The 20,151-nt window shown below is 38.8% G+C and overlaps 1 protein-coding gene across 2 annotated transcripts in view; it reads right to left on the bottom strand.

Moving 5' to 3' along the window:
- Positions 1-1,613: 1,613 nt before the first annotated feature.
- The window catches only part of EGF (epidermal growth factor), a 56,337-nt gene continuing 37,799 nt past the window's right edge, over positions 1,614-20,151 (bottom strand). For both annotated transcript variants that reach the window (XM_085222902.1, XM_003205738.5), the window contains 6 exons: positions 18,972-19,091; positions 16,918-17,068; positions 15,191-15,349; positions 12,306-12,408; positions 8,546-8,648; positions 1,614-7,089 (listed from right to left, as the gene is read on the bottom strand). In XM_085222902.1, coding sequence (XP_085079028.1) covers positions 6,887-7,089; positions 8,546-8,648; positions 12,306-12,408; positions 15,191-15,349; positions 16,918-17,068; positions 18,972-19,091 — 839 coding nt within the window. In that variant the 3' untranslated portion in view covers positions 1,614-6,886. The remainder of the gene's footprint in view (positions 7,090-8,545; positions 8,649-12,305; positions 12,409-15,190; positions 15,350-16,917; positions 17,069-18,971; positions 19,092-20,151) is intronic.

Raw genomic sequence — 20,151 nt, forward strand, 5'->3', positions numbered from 1 at the left:
TGTAACTATTTAACCAGACTTCACACTGCATGCTTTGTGTTACTGTAGATCAGAAGATCTTACACTGATACATTTGAATGCTTCTAATGCTCCCTTCATCCTAAAATATACACTGAGGCAAACATACCTGTGTTTTGCTTGTTGAAGCCTCCTGATGTAGAGCTTCAGTACTTCAGTTGTGTAAAGCATTTCTAAAATCTTAGATACAGGTCTGCTTAGCATTACACATATAAACAGAGAGTGAATTCACCTCTACACAAAAGGTTAGCAGTTTCACTGCATTAGGACTTGTATTGGAAATTATGGGGAACAGGCTCAAGACAAAGGGCTGTTTTTACCAAGAAAGATTAGTCACCACACTCAAAATACTGAGTGAGTCAGGGTGCTCAGGAATCATCCTTCACATACAATAAAGTGAGAGACGGGTTAGAGTCAGAGCTGAGTCAAAGCTAACTGTGCTAAAGCAGTGTTCACTTGGACCAGGATTTAATCTGTCTCAAGCAGCAAGAAATGCAATTCTCAGTCAGCTAGATTCCAAATCCATTGATTCAATGCTAGTTTTATTTGTAAAAATAGTTCTCTGGGAATCTCTTCTAGAGATGAAAAGCACAGTAAGACTTAACTGAATATAAATAAGCGTTCTTATGTCTTTCTCTCCATCAGTCCCTTTTTTCCTCTTCAAGTGGAGGAGGAGTGTGGAAAGACCCACTGAGAATTTTGCCTGATGCCACCGTATGAGCAGTGGAGTAAATGAACAAAGCACTCCTGATTACTCACTACCACTCTTTAACTTGGTAGCATCTTCAGCCACAGAGCTCTGAGTTTGCATTTTGTGGGAATGTTACATGGGATGAAGAAGAAGGGAGCCACTGGCTGGACAGTCTCTAGTTCTGGTTTATTATTACATCCATCCCAAACTGCCTGAAGCAGTTGGTAGTGTTCAGTTCTAGGGTCACAAGTCACTTGCTGTTATGAAAATGTGCTTTGATATACTTGCTTCCTTTGGTTGATAAACATGATTAAGTTTGACAAAGGAGAAAAGAACCATTAGGATTAAAGCATAGAACAAGCAGTAGGGGCTGCTATTACATAAGTCCCCTGGAGTTGGTATTCAGCAGATTTCTAGATTCAGGCAAGTAAAATTCTCTTAGAAATCAAAAATCATTGTATAGAGATTAAGGATACTGCCAAATCCAAAGAATGGACTATATTCTTATGGGGACTATAAAAACAGTATGTTTAGGCTCTCATTTAGCAGATTTTGCAGGAGGAGTGTTACTTAAAACTGTCTGATGTTGACCATTGGAGAAATGAGGAAAGATACTATAATCTTATGCAATCCCAGTTTTGGTCTGTTCCCTTGACCTGGATTAACCTTTTTCCTTTTATCTGTATTTTAATTCCAAACACCTCGCTTGAATGCGACTGTTGCTATGTCTCTGCTAAAACCTTTAATGAGCAACACTAAGGTCAGCGGAAATAAATCTGAACTCTATTATTATTTCATATGAATACTGTAGGGATCCTTGAATCTCCCATAATTATTAGTGTTTTCAATCTCCAGTGACATGTTCAGCATCTGGCTGTATTTAGTTTATTGATCTCTTTTTTAAACGGCTACATTTCAAGAGCCATTTAAAACACACGCTTTTGCTTAACTCTTATTACCAACAGCCACACACAGTACACAAAGTCTGCACAGAAATGGGCCCAATGCTCTTTATCAAACAAGAAACAAACACCAAAACAGTGGTTAAAATCTTAGTCTAAATAATTGTAACTGAGGTGCACTGCAACAAGATTACGTGAGCTTACATTCTTCAAGGAGCATCCCTGATTACCACCTACAATCATCTACAGATAATCAGAACAATAATAATGTATTCACAATTTCTTTCCTGGGTCATGAAAAATGTAAATTTAAATATAACACACATTCACAACTCTTACATTGTAACTACTGTTGATAGACCAATGAAATATCAACCGTGCATTCTATCCCCTTATTACAACACACTCAGATATACTATTTTGTTTAATCAATATTAACAAAGATCATGTCCATTAAAATGTGCACAATGTTCCCTAGACACATAAAACGTGTGGACTTCAATCAATAAAAAGCCCAGAGGTGCACAATGATTGCTGAGTCATGAAACTACAGAGCTATTAACCTGTGTTGCTTTGTTGCTTTTTTTTTTTTTTTTTAATAAATCTATCCTCGCTAGGAGCATGAGTGGCTAATTCTTTTATAAATTATTAAATATTCATTTCATTGCTTGCATCATTTTAATACCTAGGGGACTTGTTAGTGTAGCAGCACTCCAACTGCTTTGATTCCAATAGCTCATCACATCAAAGTGAGAAATTACTTTGCATAGTATCTTTGAATCCTTTATAAAACCATTTCAAACTGGTTTGGATAAAGGCCATGTGGGTAAGGCCGATATTGCTACATGGACTGAAAAATGGCTGATAGACAGAATCCCATAGGAGGAATGGGTCAGACTGATGTCCAGAATAGAGGTAACAAAGCTCCTGAAGGACATAGTTTAAAGTTGGATGTTTGGAAAGGTCACAGTGGCACGTGGCACATGGTGCAAGCAAAAACAAGGACCTGGGAATCCCGTATTCACCTCAAAGACATAGTCCAACTTCTTACCTGGAAGAAAAGAGGATACCAGCCTTCAGGGTCCTGATTTACAGAGCACAGAAATTTTTCCCAGGCTTTGGTTTAGCTCCTGCTAAATGGAAGAATCTTAACTATCTCTTCCAAGAATAGAGAAGGCAGAAGAGGACATATTTGTTGTAACATTGAGACTTGAAGAGGAAGAAGTGGTAGTGGCCAGAGTTCCAATACAAAAAAGGTTTTGCATCTTTTAATATGATCATTGCATCAGTTCCATCAAAATTCAAGATCCAAAGCTTTGAAATTACAGGATGTTGAGGGCCCCCCCAAAGCTGGTAGAAGAGACTAGGGCTTTTCACTGGTCTGAATCTAGTCCATCCTAGCACTGAGGAGTGCCTGAAAATTAATCCTGTGATGAATGGTCTTCACAAAGTTGGCTGTTCCTTGTCCACCTCAAAACTGGCATTAAGCAGTAGTATCAATAAAAGATCAGAGGAACATGAGCTAACTTAGACTATCATCTCTGCAGATGTGTTTTGGATGCATTCCTGGGGCTCTGAGGGAGGCTTCTAATGCCACTAACATCTTCCCTTTTCACAAGCAGAGAGATAAAGATAGCAAGTTATCAGGGTGTGAAGCAATAGCACCAAGTGTGTCCTGAAGACTAACTGAACAGTGTAGGTATCACCTTGAAATAACATGAGATAAAATTACTCCCAGTAAGACTAAACCACAAAATATATTAGCAAGGCAAATGCTTCTCCTAATCCCATTCAGAACTGTTTTTACTTTTTCATAGATTTTTTTTTCTGAAATATTTCCATCCTGAAATAGACTCCCAGGATGGAAAAAAAAAATTTACCCAAACAGGTAAAAGTCAGCAAAGTCACATGTAACTGAAAATGAGGACTTAAATATGAGATGTGTCATGTGTTCCAATGACTGGGAACCATTGCATTGCCTATGTCTGTTATGAATGAGCATGAAACATTCCTCATTCATTTACGATGAAAATCTGGCTATGGAGAATTGAAATGTCAAGCCCAATAAAATCAGGATTTACTAAACTAAACAAACTCATTTTCTACTCTTCTTTCCAGAACTGCCTAAAAGTTTTCTCACTTTGAACTTGTCAAGATTTTTCTCAGTGTTTTAAAATCCCTCTTTTGCAGCTTAATACAATACACATTAATTTCATTTTTTAAAGTCAGGCTATGCCAGTATATTTTGAGATTAATACTAAGCTAGCTACACACTCAGAATGCTTAATAATTTTGAAAGCTTCTGAGGTAAGATATACATTAGATATAAATTTGCAAAAAATAAAATCATAATAATAACACCTCCAGCATTCTACTATTTGACTTCAGCTGATTTGCATGAAAATCCTGAGAATAACATATTGGAGACAAGTTTGAAAACGTATTTTGGAAATCATCAGTAATTTTTCTAGACAAAGAAGTAGCAACAGTCATAAGAGAACCATATAAATGTGCACAAAAACAAATGTTTACTTTCCACTGGTTTATGTAAATTATGTAATTAAAATCACAAATGAAAGCTTACCTCAATCTAGCTGGGGTTTAATTGTGAGCTTCAGATGATAATCATTTTTACAGATCCTCTAAGTGGTTAAAGAAAAACTCATGGTCCCTGCATGTATTATCTTGGCATGTTACACTCCAGTTGCATGAAATCAGTGGAGCTATCAACAAACATGATATGGTTTAAATTATAAGTTTTGCTCACACTTCTTTCTAAACAAGAGGAACACCAAACATCCTCTTTATTATTCTGTTTATAAATCAACAATTTTATAAACATACAAATAATCCAAATATATTATATTTATGTTGAAATATCACCTCAAGGTTTTATCATTAAGGATTGTTTTGAATTTTCTGGTTAGTATAGGAAACATTTAGAACTTGTAACACTCTAAATATAAAAACATACTGTTCTGAGTTTCCTATCATTCTCTAAAGAATACTATCAAATTTAAAATTACTTAATTTGGGATAAATATCACAGAATCACAGAATTGTAGGGGTTGGAAGGGACCTCCAGAGATCATCGAGACCAACCCCCAATTAGATCCTCAGACTGAAGGAAGGTAAACAAAACATGGAATAGAATACGAAACTAATTTGTAAGGAGTATAAAATATCTTTGTTTAGACAAGATGGAAAGTTACAAGTCTTTATTTTCTTTGATCAGGGAAACATCCAACTAAATGTTGACTGTCATTCAACATAGCACTTGGATTTTAAGCACAGAAACATATTTCACCAGAGGTAAACAAAGTGCAAGGATAGAAGTCATTTTACTGTGTAGATCTTATTAAAATAAACTGCTTTGCCTTTATAGCTGGACTCTCTTCCCAACAACATACATAAGATTGCCAACGAATTGTGAAATACTGGAGAACCCAACCCAGACGCTTTTTACGATGTTAATGACATTAAACTATACTTAAATTAAAATCCAATCTACTGTATACTAATGGTTCAGCCAAGAGGTTCCCCTTGCCTTAGTACAATTTTGTAAGCCAGCCCTTCTTAGACACATTTTCCATGTAAACACTTCTGTCTCCATTTATACAAGAGAATGTGCCTTCATTGCTGCTAATTCCAACCATGCTTTGGAAAGATATGTTTTACAAGTTTATTCTGAATTCAGAACTGACTCTTTAATTCAAAACTATCCACCAAAAAGTCACACTGGAAGGATAAATCACTAAGTGACAACTGTCTACAAAACAGAACTTTACAATTTCTGTAGTTCAAACATCTTGGGCTCAATGTTCTTACTGCTGTTAAGTAACTCACAGAGTTACTTAAGAGTGAAGCTATTTTGGGCAACAGATAAGAGCCTTTCAATACTCTTTTCCATCACTGGTCTACAGACTTGGTAACCAAATGACAAGACATCATAACTTCATAGTGGAGCTCCAAAAAATAAAAAACAGGATGTTAAATATGGAAATGAACAATATTAACCACTGGTATATAGCTAATGAGTAATGAGGAACACTATTGGTGACCACTGTAGTGGAGCTTAGAGGAGGTGTTTAATAATTATAGCAGCAGATTTCAAACATAGAGATCTGAGAGATCCCCTGTAATGAGAAAATCATTAGTAACATAGCTAATTTCCAGTTACCTTGCCAAACATTCTGAAAAAAGCCTTAGGAATTCAAGATTAACGGTGAAAATCAGATGAGATGATAAACAACTAAGCTACAACTCTGTATATGACAGAGCATTATAAGCAAGTTAGTTCTTCTTAGCAAATAATTGGAAGAGAGCTGTAGAAAGCCAGTTACAAGAAAAACAGGTGTTTTCCAATTGATCACATGGATTTTATGGGGCAGCACAAATTGCCAATGTGGATATCAATCCAAACTGAGGGGAGATTTTGTTTGTTTGTCTCACTTGTTATATTCTTCTGGTACAGAAACTGGCTGGACTTTATTTCCAACATGAAACATACATGGACATGAAGTCCGGTATAACAGTGCAGATTTTGCTGCCAGTCACAGAAATTTAATGGAAGAATCAGTTTCTCCTCAAATGTTTCATCTCACTTTAGAGATGTAGCCATCACTAACAGCATACACACACAAACACTCCTACAACCCACCAAATCTGAGAAACACAGAACCACGTCTGGTATCAGTTATTACAACAACAGCTCCAGTGAAGTCCCAGAAGTTACACTGGTTTGAAAGCAGTTTTGGGGAGAGAGTAATAGCGTCCATGAACAAAATTTTAACAAAAAAGATTCATTTTTTTCTCATTTTCCTGCATCATCTTCAATCCCAGTTTCTCTACCACTGTCCTTGTGGCCCACTATACAGGCAATTTTCTGGATTCTCTGTGCACGTAAAGACTATCTCTTGCATGAATCTCCATTACAAAATTTTCATCTCTAAGAAACCATCCACTAGTCTGTTTTCTCTCAGTGTCCTTTTAGCTGCCAATTTAATGAAATTTGCAATGTTTACCCTAAAAGTGATACTTGTAGAGTATTTGTTGCTAATATATTGCTCACAGTAATCCTTCCAAGTGGAGACAACAGTGAAGGACTGGTAACAACTTCTCTGTTCCATTTTTATTTGTGCCATTGTTGGTTGGCCGGTTTTCTAGTGCACAGAAAAAAAAAAAAACAAAAAACAAAAAACAAAAACAACAATGAAGGCTGTTTCAGTGTTTCCTAAGTTTCCATTTTCCTCTTTTTTCCACTCAACTCAGACTTCTAGTCTGGCTGCATCAGCAGGCTGGTTGGGGCAGGCTGGCAGGGCTTGGGCTGGGCTCTCCAGACAGTCTGGGAAAGGCTCTTCTCTTCTACTGTGGGTTCAAGAAATTTGTCTGTGCTGGGAATATCTTCTGGGCAGGCTTGCTCTTTCTTCTCTTCCACCAAAGTCTCTGCCACTTTGTCATATGTTATAGGCTGTTCCACTGAACAAAAAGGATATATGTTATTGAAAACTCTTTAGGACGCTTCACAGCACCTAGGCTAAAATACAGGTAACGGTAGCTCAGCAGAAATTTACAAAAAAAAATTAGAAAAACAACTGACGCAAAAAAGAACAAAAAAGAGAAAAACTCAATAACTTGACTGAAACTTTAATAAGTGATGTGCTCTAGGCAAATCTCATATTTTTCTATTCTAACATGTAAGATCAGGAAAGACATGCCTGTGACAGGAAGACCACCCCACTCCGAAGTCTAACGGTCTTAGAATCATTCAGTGACACAGGGAATAACTTTCTTTAATGCCTTAAAAAAAGGCATCAGATTATTTATCAGTCTCTGAAGTGGCTGAACCACTTTTCTTAATATTTTCAGACACCTGTCATGTGAAATTTCTGTTCCAAAAGCTGCATCTGATGAAACTGTAAGTGAAAACAGAGTCTCCTAATGGGAAACATCAGGCTTACTTCACTGGACAACACGGTTCTACACATGTTCATGATACTAGTCCAACCAAGTAAATGTGAGGCATATTGTCTCCTGATGAATAAATTGACTTCCTAAAATATATGTAAGGACAGGATGCACAGTTATGAAGATCTGACAAAATGCCTGCCCATTTCAGTATCCTCAAATATTTGTGTTTGCATATTTCTAAACGGCTGATGCAAAACCGTTTGTCTGGTAACTTCTGTGGACAGGAAGTATGATACATATGACAAATACTTAAGGACATCCATCTTTCCCCATCAGTTTTCACCACATGAGCAATTAGGAGATCCAGTTGATTCTATAGTGCAAGGTTTTTTAAATTCAGAGCAATCCAGCTGGTAACCTGTGGGTGAAGAAAGCCTGCTGTGTGCTCCTGTGCCACCTGTAACTTTTGCATCAGTAATGGGAGGAATATCTCCTTCATTCATCTCATCTTTTTTTTAAGCACCAAGCATTCCTCAGGCAGCCAAGCATCTTGTTTAATACAGAAAAGCAAAACTGCAGTTGCTGCTCCAGGACGAGACGTTTCTGGACTCTTCACATCCTGGACTCTTCACACACCAGTTATCTTGCTGGAATGAGTTAGGACTGTCAAAGTATATCTTTCCAAGAGTATGCATTCCCCATCAATGTGATTTGGATAACTCACTGCTATGAAGCAAACCCATGAAATTTTATGTAAACACAAAAATATTATGTGATGTTATTACTATCATGAGAAGCATCTGACTTCTTATGAGTGTGAAAGAACAGTTACAGCATAATTCCTGATGTACAATCTGCAAAGCGGAGGACCAAATGATTTCACAACAATGCAAACATCATTTCTGTCCAGTCTGCTTTGTACAAGGCAGTGGTATCATTTGATTTCTCTGTCTCCTTCAACAGCTACTGCTCCTACTGGCACAAAGGTAAGGAGAGATGTAATAAAGAAGAAAAGCGCACTCACCATATTGCGAAGGACAGGCAGGATGAGGGTCTGCTGTCTCACACTCAATTAGATCAACCGCTTTAGTCTCCAGAGAACTGCTACACTCCTTGACAACCACAAACTGCAAATACATACAATACGCACAAAACATAGCCCAAATTAATATGAAATGAACCAGTTCTCTGAAACCCAAGAGGCAGACTAGAAAGGCCACACACTCCAACCACAGCAGGGGGAAAAAGGTCATCCTGGCTTCTGGGATGACCCTTCCCCTGCAGATAATTAAACACTGGAGTTGATGACAGCCCTGGTCTTTCTTTGAAAAGTGTGAGTCCCAGTCTAGTAAATAAGTGCCCGCTCTCTTGCTCTGCAAATCAGCCTTTCCAGATGCAAGAGCAAAAGTACATGAAAACTGACTCTCTCCACAGTATTTAGGGCCACATTTAAAGTATTAGGGAAGCCTGCAACCAGACAGCAGGAAACCCTGTCAGACACAGGGAAGGAAGTAAGCCTCCCTTTCCCAGCTCTTGGCAACACCTGGGGATGCAATTCCATTATCCCACAGTGACTGTGGAAGACAACTGAGACCACCGTATCATGAAGATGAGACCCTCTGGTGAAGCATGCTATAAAGACCAGAGGCAAAAGAGAAAGAACAGGCACACGGGGAAGTGATGTGCTTAAACAGTATAGAGGGAAAGAGGGAAACTCAGCTGAAAAATAGGAAAAGGGGAAAGAGAGGGGGAAGGTAGTATTTAAAGAGAAGTATAGAAAACGTCTGTAAATAAGATGTTCCAAGAAGACTGTTGACAGATTCAGTTGTCTAGGTGGAAAATTGGTGGAGTTGTGTGACTAGGTCATATCTGCAGCTGGTGTGACAATTTAGGCATCTTTCTGCATGCATAAAATCCATGGTCTTACAGCTGCTAATGTGACAGACCCCCCCAGAGGAGCTCCAGCTACACAGAGTTTTGCAAAATTCCTTTGACTATGCAAGATAGAACACTTGCAGGTTTACAAGTTTCAGAATAGCATGTGCTGGGCATGTGCTGAAGTTTACCAAGGCTTCCATATTCCAGGGACAGAGTTATCTAGGCTTATGGATCTCTAGTACAAATGTGAAAAGTACCTAAGGCATACCCTCGCTAAAATGTAGCCTTCTCTAGCAAAATAAACAGAGAAGTGAATGATGCTTGGAAAAATTGTAGGTATAGTTTCAATATCATGATATCTAGCATTTGGCAAGTGTGACAGGTTAAAAACTCATCCAATACTGTAGCTTGAGTGAACAACACCAGGAATGTCTTTGTACTCCATCCCTTCCCCTGAGTCACAAATTATCAGGAGCACTGAAGGCTACCAAAGGAGAGAACTTCATCAGTCCTTCATCAGAACTACTCTTTTTGTTATTGTTTGTTTGTTTGTTTGTTTGTTTTGAAACATAAATCTGCCCAACAAACCACTTTAAGTGAACAGCAGAAGTGGACAACTTCCTGCTGCTTTTTGGCAGCTCTTCATTTTCTAACCTGTGTGAGTACATGCATGGAGCCCCAATGAACATAACACTTACGGTTACATCATCACAGAGAAAATCACATGCATGAAACCACAGAAATCCATTACCGTGAAATATGCAATAATTAGCAAGGGGTCAGTGATCTCCCCTTCCAGTCTCCAAGAAGCCATTTACAATGAATTACTTTATTATTAATGCATTTTGTTGTCTTCCAGAAAAAGAATGCGTAGTGAAATTCAACACGAGTGAGTAATAGATGAAGAGGTAGGATTTGTTTAATTTGATTCAGTTTATTGCTTAGTTGTCTAATTAGTCCTATATCCAGCAAAAATGTCACCAACCACTAGCAATAAATGCAAGAATAACAGCAGGCAGGGACAGAACTGATGAGTCTCAAGCCTCCTAGAGCAGGGCTCCCAGGCAACAAGCTGTTCTCAGTCCGAACAAATGCTTCTGATTTTGCCAGCTCCAGATATTTTGCAAACAATGTTTTTTGTCTCTGCTGCAAACAAATGATGGCAGCACAAAGATTCAGCACATTTGTTGTCCGGTATCTGGAGGAACAGAATGCTGGCCAGGTCAGTAGCTAGTAACAAAAGGCCCTTGAAACGCCCAGGCTGACCAGCTAAGGTGCTCTTTCACATCATTACTAGGGTCGGTACTCTTTGGACATGAACAGTGTATTTCACTGGTTACTCACAAATCCTGCCTGACTCTTAAAATAAACAATATGCGAGCCATTCTTCATGTGGATTAAAAATGCTTAGCTCTGCACTACAGATAGTTTGAGATATTCAGTCCTTCAAACACACCCTCAAGCAAAGCAAGCTCATCTCTTTCTGGATTGAAAGACCGGGAGCAGAATCAAAACTTCAGGTTCACGCAAATAAAGTCTAAATTTAAAGCTAAAGTATCCATTATCACTTAAGTAAATGTATAAAGCCAAATTCACCTGTGATCTTGTTCACTCTGCACAGTTTTTGTACTTTCCAACTGTGGCTTGATATGAAAGGCTTTCAATCCTTTCAAGTAATATCTATCCCATAAAAAAATGTGTGCAGTTATCCCAGTAAAAAGTAGATGCATTGCTATAATTTATCTCCAAGCCAGCACAAGCAAACTCTTTCAGTAGTCTTTCCCACTGTTCTTATTTGAAGAGTATAGGCTGCTTAGATAATGTGATGCTGCCTAAACATAACTGCTATCTGTATTACAGCAGCTTATACAGTGTTGGATGATGGACGTGTGCAGACAAGATCTCAGGGAAAGTCATGCTGTTCTGACAGAGGAGTTCCTGTGTGGCCACAGAAGTAGCCACAGATGCCAATTACATCCTTCTGGCCCACTCCAAGTTCCAATCGCCACCACCCAGCAGCATAACATCCTTTTAAACTCCAGTGAAAAACACTCTCTAGATCAGATCTCCTGGGTCCAAATTCATTGGTGCAACTTCAAAACTGACAACAGAATTATAGAATTGCTCAGGTTGGAAAAGACCATCAAGTCCAACTGCAACATAACCATACTACCCTAACTCTAACAACCCACTGCTAAATCATGTTCCTGAGTACCACATCCAAATGTTTTTTAAACACATCCCTGGGGAGCCTATTCCAGTACTTAACCACCCTTCCTGTAAAGAAGTTTTTCCTGATAGCCAACCTAAACCTCCCCTGGTGCAACTTGCGGCCATTTCCCCTCATCCTGTCACCTGTCACCAGTGAGAAGAGAAATGGGTCAGTGCAAGCACAGTACTTCTACCTACATGCTGAATGAGTATTTTATATTCCCTCCCAAATTGCCCATTAACATCCTGGAAGGCTCTCTTTACAAGGCAGCTCCTAATACCACAACATTTAATTGCATCAGCCCCCAAAATATAGTTCACCATCTCAGGTAGCACACACAGTACTTGTCTTCCAAGAAGCCTTTTATATGGAGGGCATACTTTCCTGTGAAAATAACTCTGATATGCCATGTCATCACATTGCCATTTCCTTAATTTAGAACACAGTTCCCCAACTGTTGTGTTCAAAGCTAACAATAACACCCGCTAATGGTTGCAATACATCCAGGCAGCTGTGAACTCTGAGGGATAACAATGAGGTAAGATGAACTAGGGTTCACAGCAAAGCACTTGATGACTCTAGCAGTTATTTAATGTATTTAAGATGTGAATTATTTGATGGATAAGCTTAAGTGGGTCCCCAACACTCTTTGATCCTACCTACTTTTGTCTTCAGTCCATATTAATATAGTTACCCGAGACTTGTTGCAAGTAGGTGTCACGTTCTCATTGTCAGTGCGGCTACTGGCATCTCTTATCGCTTCTGCATAGCGGTTCTTCTTACAAAAGTTTTTACTTCTGCAACAGAACAAAAGCTGAAACAAATTATTTCACTTTGGGAGGAACAGATGCTGCTTCCTTTCGCACTTTACTCTGAAGGTATTAACAGAAGAGACATAAATTTTGTTCTCTTTCATTCCTCTGAAAAGGAGTATTAGTGTTAACTACAGCACAGAGGTTAGAACAAACAGCTTAACAGAAATAAAAGTAAGAGCTGAATGAATACTTATTCTAACATGCCATCTGTGAAGGCTCATTCATTAGAAAAAAAAGTAGACTTGAAAATTTTAAACAGCCCTTTCATTTTCTTATATTTTTCTGTAAGTAAAATCTTGAGTTGAGAAAAGGTTACAAATAGCTCCAAATGGTTAGCTCCATGCATTCAAAAGCTCTTCTTTTTGCAGTTCAACACTGACCACTTGTAAGGCAGGATTAAAAGCCAGTATATACTCCAAAGCAGAAGACATGGTCAGAAGAAGAAGAGCTCATTTACACTACTTGACATTCAAATCAGCACATCCTTAGTGACCTAACATACTCAATTTTTTTTTTCTTAACATCAGATTAAAAGTCATGTTTTTGAATTCCAGAAGTTTCAAGGTATTTTACCTTCCTGGCACCGCAGCAAGTTTGCTATGTGTGTTTCAAACCTCACCTGGATGTATCTGCTCAGCACTGCACGTCATCATGCTAACAGAAGTGGAGCCCATTGCTCTGTGGGTAAAACAGAGCAGAGCACACTGCATAACAGGCACAGCTCTCAGGAGGATGCCCTGCTCAAGAGGATCACTCTAATGCTGTGGCTCACTTTGCAGCTTGCAGAATGACAGATGCCAGACGGACTCGGTAGGGACAGCAGACTCAGTGAGCACAAGCAGGAGGTGGAATCAAGTTGACTGAGCATGTGCAACAGGCTAAGGATTTCTCAATCCTAATCCCAGGCCTTCTGCCAATCTTTGCGTGACTCCTGCCAAGCTGTGGGTGTTAAATATGTGATTCTTAGTTGGAAGTGAGATTGTTTCTCTGCTTCCCAAAGAAGACAGGATACCTGAAATCCTATACACCCAGACTACCTAAACCATAAGCGAAGAGCAACACCTACAGCAGGCTACAGCCACCGAAGAAACCAACACAGTACTTCAGCACTCTCTGCCTCCAGTTTGTACAGTTATCAAATTGGAAACTGTTTCCTCCAATTAGAAAGAGAAGTCTGCGTCATACTGGAGAAGGAATAGGACTGCTGTAGACTTAATCGGTACATTTCAAAATACTGTAGATTGTAGGAAAAGCAGTATAGTGATTTCAAGACAAATATTGGTTTCCAGACTCCAGTTAAACAGGGATTTCAGATCAGCAGTTTCATTTTGATCTAGTTAGGCTAGTAATAGCTGCAGTACAAATGCAGTCAAGCATGTAATTGAAAACTTGTTGTTGAGATAAATAGTTATATTGATCAAAAGCATTTGGCAAGAAAGAAAAGTAAATCAGGGAGAAATGACAAGAGAGAGAGAGGAAGGGAAGAGATATTCATTATCTTTATACCTTAAAACTGGCCATATTGTAGCCACTTTCCATGACAGTTTAAAAGATGTGTATGGGAAATACAGGAATCTAATGATTTGTCTATTCTGCATGTATCATTCCACTGATTAGCTTCTGAATCCCAGGTCATGAGAACAAATCAGCCTGCACTTAGCCTTAAATCTGGAGCTCTATCATCAGCTACCATCACACAGAAATGTGACAGCTTATCTACTTTTATGGGCTAAATATGCTGAGAACCATTAAATACGAGCAGAAAATATTAGCTTTCCTAGCTAGCTTCTCTTGCAGCTTAACTTTTTATGCCTAGGAGGTTCTAATTTTAAAATTAGTCTAAACCACAAAAGAAAAAAAAAAATAATCACAAAAACCCTGCATTAGAAAGGCGGGTAGGCATGCAGTGGGGGACTGTTGATTTGGCTGCTGTCTGGCTTTTTATTTGTTTACTCTGTTACTTGTTAAATAAAAAATGTACATTTAAACAAGAGCCTCTGAGAACAGTTTTCTGACAAGGTCATGGCCAAAAGACAAACTTATTAAATGCTGAATACTTTCCAGTCTAAGGGACACCAATGACATTTATTTCACAACAGAGTAGGTTTTTAAATAGCGACTATAGGGATTCTCTTTGCCATGAGAAGAATTCCAAACCTGCACAATTCATTACAGCCATGGAAAATGCCAGGGAGGACTTTCACAGCAGATGTGCCTTAGACCCACATCTACTACCAGGAAAACTGCTTTCACATTCAGTGCTGCAGGTATTACTGTAGAAATGGGCTACTGGAAGGGTAACACAGCGCTTTTCTCACTGGCAAGGAAATATCAAGGTACAGTCCTACACTGAAAGGGAATTAAAACTGATACACTTAGCAGAGAAGAGCAAAGTCCTACCATGGCACCTACAGACATCTACAGCTCATAAGGGAAACTAAGGAAGATGTAAATACAGTGCTCTGAAAGTCTCTCATCAATACAAATCATGTCTCCTTCTCAAACCTAAACAGGTTTATTCTTTCTCTCCCCAGACACACATCAGTCTTTAACATCAACATGAGTAGTGTAGAGAAGGGGCATGCCAGAATTTTATGAATTATTCATACAACCAATTACTGAAATGCAAGAGAGGAGCAAGGATATTATGGGATTTCCAACAGCTGAGGAACAGCACAAATTTTTCTCCACAAGCCACCTGCGAAGGCCACAAGCACCTCAGCCCCTCTGCGGCATGCTCACAACATGAGTTTGGAAGCAGTACCTGGAGCAGTAAGTGGCCAGTGACCCCAGCAGCAGTAGCAGCACCGCTATGCACACAGCGATGGTGATGTTCCGCACCTTCACCCGCTCGGCATGCTGCTGCTCCCACCACTCCAGGTCACTGAACTGGCACCGCTCCCCAACGTAGCCTGTCACACAGCTGCCAAAAGGAAGCAAGAACACTTTGTGAGTGACAGCAAAGAAAACAACCCAAATTATTGCCTCAGTCACCTTGCGTATTGATTTATTATTGGCAACACTTATGGAAATATCTTGTTGAATTTAGCAGGGGTAAAGACAAGATGACATTAAAGGAAGGTCTGACAAAACACATAGAACTCAATATTAAATGTAAATCTATTAATGTTAATGTGATGTTAATGTAAATCTAGCACTTCTCTCGATAGAGAGAAGCACTCTATCGAATTATTCAGTGAGATTATATGTCTCAGATTCCAGAGGGTAACATATTTTCAAAAATTCCACGGACTGCTTTTTTATGATCTATGCTTCCCTTGGATTTTCTGTTTAACCCTTTTCAGAAGCAAGGTTCCCTTTTTTTGAACTTGGCATCATAGAAGTTGTTACCTCTCTTGGAAAGTCATTTTGTTGAGGAAATCAATTTTTAATCTGAAAAATTGCTAACAGAGACAAAGAAAAAGATATATGTTTGAAAAAGATATATGGGTTAGAAATGTCTTGATAATTTAGTTTTATTGCAAGCTTCTTCTGCAGGCTATTTTAGTTTACTACGCTGAGGATTTTTACCACTGTAAAAGCCCAACAATGAAATAGCTTATCGAGGAATGGAAGGTATATATGAAAAGGACTAGAAAGCTAAGAAACACGTCAAAAATATTAATGTAATTAATGAATGAATACACTCGGTTATTTGTGAAAATTCTGCTAGATAACGTTTTTCCATGACTTCCTTCAGCTGACAGCCTACATGAATGAATGCTGCCATCTAGTGACCACTATGTAGAATCAGCTCAGTGCAACTCCTCCACAGAACAGAGCTAAGCAGGGCTAGTCCACAATTTGTTTAACGTCTTCCAATTCCGGCACCAAAGAATATGGAACTGTGGGTTCTTACACGCTAACAGTTAAAAAAAAATAATTAAGATGAGTTCCCATCTAAATGTTCTGCAGTTGTAGACTCTTCAGTTTCAGTATGCGGAACTGAATGAGGAGAAAAAATAGAGCTTTGAATGTCTGTGGTTTATTCTAAAAAATTGTAGCAAACACCAGAGATGAGCATAAGTCATACCAACTCCTATAACAGCCGTGGTGACCTTAGCAGACCCACAGCACAAAGCACCGACTTCATTCCCATACATACACGTAGAGAGATACATTCCCCAGTTATTCCTGAGAGTACAGAGGTCAAATGGCAGTGGAAAATGAACAGCAAGGACAACAGGCAGGTGCAAGCCTACACCAGAGAGAGCAAGCACTGCCTTCACATAAGGCTGTGAGCACCGAGTCATTTAACAATTTACCTCACACTTCAAGAACAAAGAATGTAGTCTTCAGGGAACAAATCCAATCCCATTATTAATTGCAATGGGTATGAACAAAGTGAGTATTTATAGAAAAGACCAGAATCTAAAGATAATTGCAGCACAGGCGATGGACGATCTATGGGCAAGCACTTCATAATCCGCACTCAGCTGTGCCCCAAGGATGCCATTAATCAGCACAAACGATATACAGCTCTGTACTTACTTGCAGGCATAGTCTTGTAGGTCGGAAACATAATTGCACACTCCTCCATGGAGGCAGTATGAATCATAGGAGGGGGGGCATCCTACAGAGTCACCTGGCACAGGGCGTGTAGAGTATTCATTGCTGACAACAGTAGGAGACAAAGTAGATTCTGAAAGGCAGGATTTCACAAAGACATATCAAGCTGTTGGCTACGTTGGCATGAAAGAATTCCAGAACTTCAAGATAGGATAGTAGGTAAGACTCTCCAATTACAACCAAACACTTGTTTTTAATCTGTTTGCTTATTTTGCATATCAAATTTAGGCATACAGAGGTTAGCTGTGTTTTGAGATGTGTGAATATAATTCTGGTAAAAAAACCAACAACTATTGGCTGCCTAATTATTCACAATCAAATGATTTCTTACCCAGCTTGAGGGTACAGACAATCTCCACTATGCAGAGTCAGACATACAGGTGAAGGGTGACTGCACTTTGTGCATACGGATCTCAACTTGAAAAGTTTTCACAGGCAAATGAACATTTTTTGCACAAACTATTTCTACTTTGCAGCTACCCACTTGATAGCATCTGTGTAAGCTATCTCAAGTATAGTTAACAGCTTCACTTGAAGCACAGAACTCCTCTGACCCAATTCTTCAAAGATTTCTGTAGCTTGTTCACAACTGCACAGACTATCACCTCCATAAGTACCCCAACTGGCTATCAGAGAGCTCTGATATCTCTGCATGTGATCCATATTGCAGAGGTGCTTTTATAGAACGGGAGCAAATTTTTGCCTACTTCAGTGCTACACTGAATCTGTAAATCAGAACCGAACATCTACACAGCACTGTGGCTTAGCAGCCATATACCTAATCCCACACATTTATGGGATCAATTTTATGACTCACACCAGTTTTATTGCAATATGACCTTTAATGACATTTGTTTTCTTAAAATTTCATTTGCAGGAGAACTGTCAGGGCAAAGAGCCCAGACTGGAAAGGAATAAGTGATAGCAGTGAATCCCATATGTTCTGCATTCTGCAAAGAAAATTTCAGCCTGCTAAAAGAGCTTACCAGGGAAAGACTTAAAACAGCGTGTTAACACACATGAAGACAGGAGATCATATTTACAGCTGGGGGACCTATAAGGCATTATTTCCAACTCATACATCATTTAAAATCATCATTTCCTGAGTGACACTTGAAACTACTGAAAGCTTAAATGGCTGAAAAGGGGATGAGGATCCTGATTGATGCTCTACTTTAAGAAGCTGTAACTTCCTTCTGTTTTTCTGCAGAAAAATATCTACAAGAATCTCACAGTGCCCTTCTGTTACCAAATTGTCACTTGATCTGTGGCAAAATTCACTCTGATGAGGATGGCTGACACGGAAGAAGGCAATGTGTTGCTTTGCTCCACATTTTCAGAAAATGCAGCTGTCACACTGAGGAACTGAAATGAGCATCAGATACTATGAACTGCTCTTTTCATTAATCTGATAACCAGATATTCCAAAATGTTTCAAAACCCTTTGAAAAATTAGGATCTGAAAAACTAACATTCTGAAGAATGAAATGGGACTTCAACTATGAGCAGTTCTTGTGCTGGAGTCCTGTAGAGATAAAGAACGCACAGTTTGAAGAACAGCACAACCCAAAATCAACTCTAAAAACATAATCTCTGAGGAGCATTTACTTCTGCTCTTGATTTGAAAGGCCTTTAGATAGATGTGTCATTTCATTTAGGCAGTATAATTTAGCACTATAATTATTCCATCCTATTTGGATGGAATTATCCCATTCAAAATCGTTCTTATATCCTTACCGTCTTAACCTCTACTCAGAGACATATATCTACATATCTGCATTATCTATATTCTACATCTATATTAATGTAGATATTTCCAAGCTAAACTCAGACCCGTTCTCCTAAAGCAATGCTAATGGTTTCACAAGCTGCACAGTATGCCACTACATGGTCGTTCCTTAATTTCCCAGTAAATTAAGAGACCACAGATCCTAGTTATGGGCCGTTTCATTTTAATTGTCAATCCAAATACTCACCACAACCCACGGCAGTTCCAGAAGCATCATCAGGATAGAAGCAAGTAAAGTTTCCTTCTGTATTTGTGCAGGTTCTGTTCTCTCCACAGGTGTGGGTCCCCATCTTGCACTCATCAATATCTATCAGCCAAACAGTCTGCAGTTAGAAGAATGAAATGCCTCAGAGCATCAGTTAAAGGGGCAGCAGCAGCACCACAGTCTCCTGGCAGTGGAGAAAAAATGCCAGGGGCCTTCCCTCCATGCACTTTCCTTGGTAGAAATTGGAGTACAAGAGCAACCAGCTCTGTTGCAGTATATTCATGTTCCAAGAAATATGATGAAATACAAGATGAGTTCACCTTGTACCATTTCTGAATGTATTTATAGGTTTCTAGATACTGTGCATACAACTAGGCATCTAAAACCAAAGTACAAAATTACTTAGCCATCAGTTTCTGCTTTTTAGAGTACATTTCAACTCATTAAATGTAAGTTGTTTCAGTCTTATTCACATCAAGACAAAATCTCAACATTTATAAAATGTTATGGAAACATATCTGGCCACAACGTGAAGATAACTTGAAGATAACTGACTATTTTTAATAACAGTGACATATAACAAAGTTATTCTAGCTGAGCACCTAAGTCACAGAGTACCCACAGCTGCATGTGGATGTGCCTGGTAGTGGTGAGGAACAGCCAGAGGAGGTTGTCACATCTGTTTGCACTTCCAAATATTCTCAAAAACATGTTTCTGACTTTTGGGACAGAAAGATTTCTCCAACCTCCTGTCTTCAACACTCTCTACATCCTGCTGATAATAATATCCTAATTTTTCAGTGGCCCTTACCTGGTTCGAGAACCATGTAAGATTTGCATCAAAATTAATGGGTTTTGAATTGGGTATAAAGGAGAAAGGAAAAAGAAAAAGGCAGAAGATAAATGAAGACTCTCACAAAGCTGTACAGATTAGTACAGATAGTACTAAACTGTACTATTCAAATACTGAAGGGGAGAAACAGTCTCCTGTTCCTTCATATTTGATGTAAAATTAAAAAAAATTAAGAAATGTAGGTAATGAACTGAAGACCTGGCATTAGAGATGGATGAGAGAATCAGTGAGTCTGATTATTAACAAGACTCTAAACGTATTTAAACTCTAGGTGTCAACACCTTGAACTTCATGCCTATCAAGCTAACT

This window comes from Meleagris gallopavo, chromosome 4 (assembly GCF_905368555.1).
Source record: "Meleagris gallopavo chromosome 4, MGAL_WU_HG_1.1, whole genome shotgun sequence".
NCBI classification, from domain to species: Eukaryota; Metazoa; Chordata; class Aves; order Galliformes; family Phasianidae; genus Meleagris; species Meleagris gallopavo.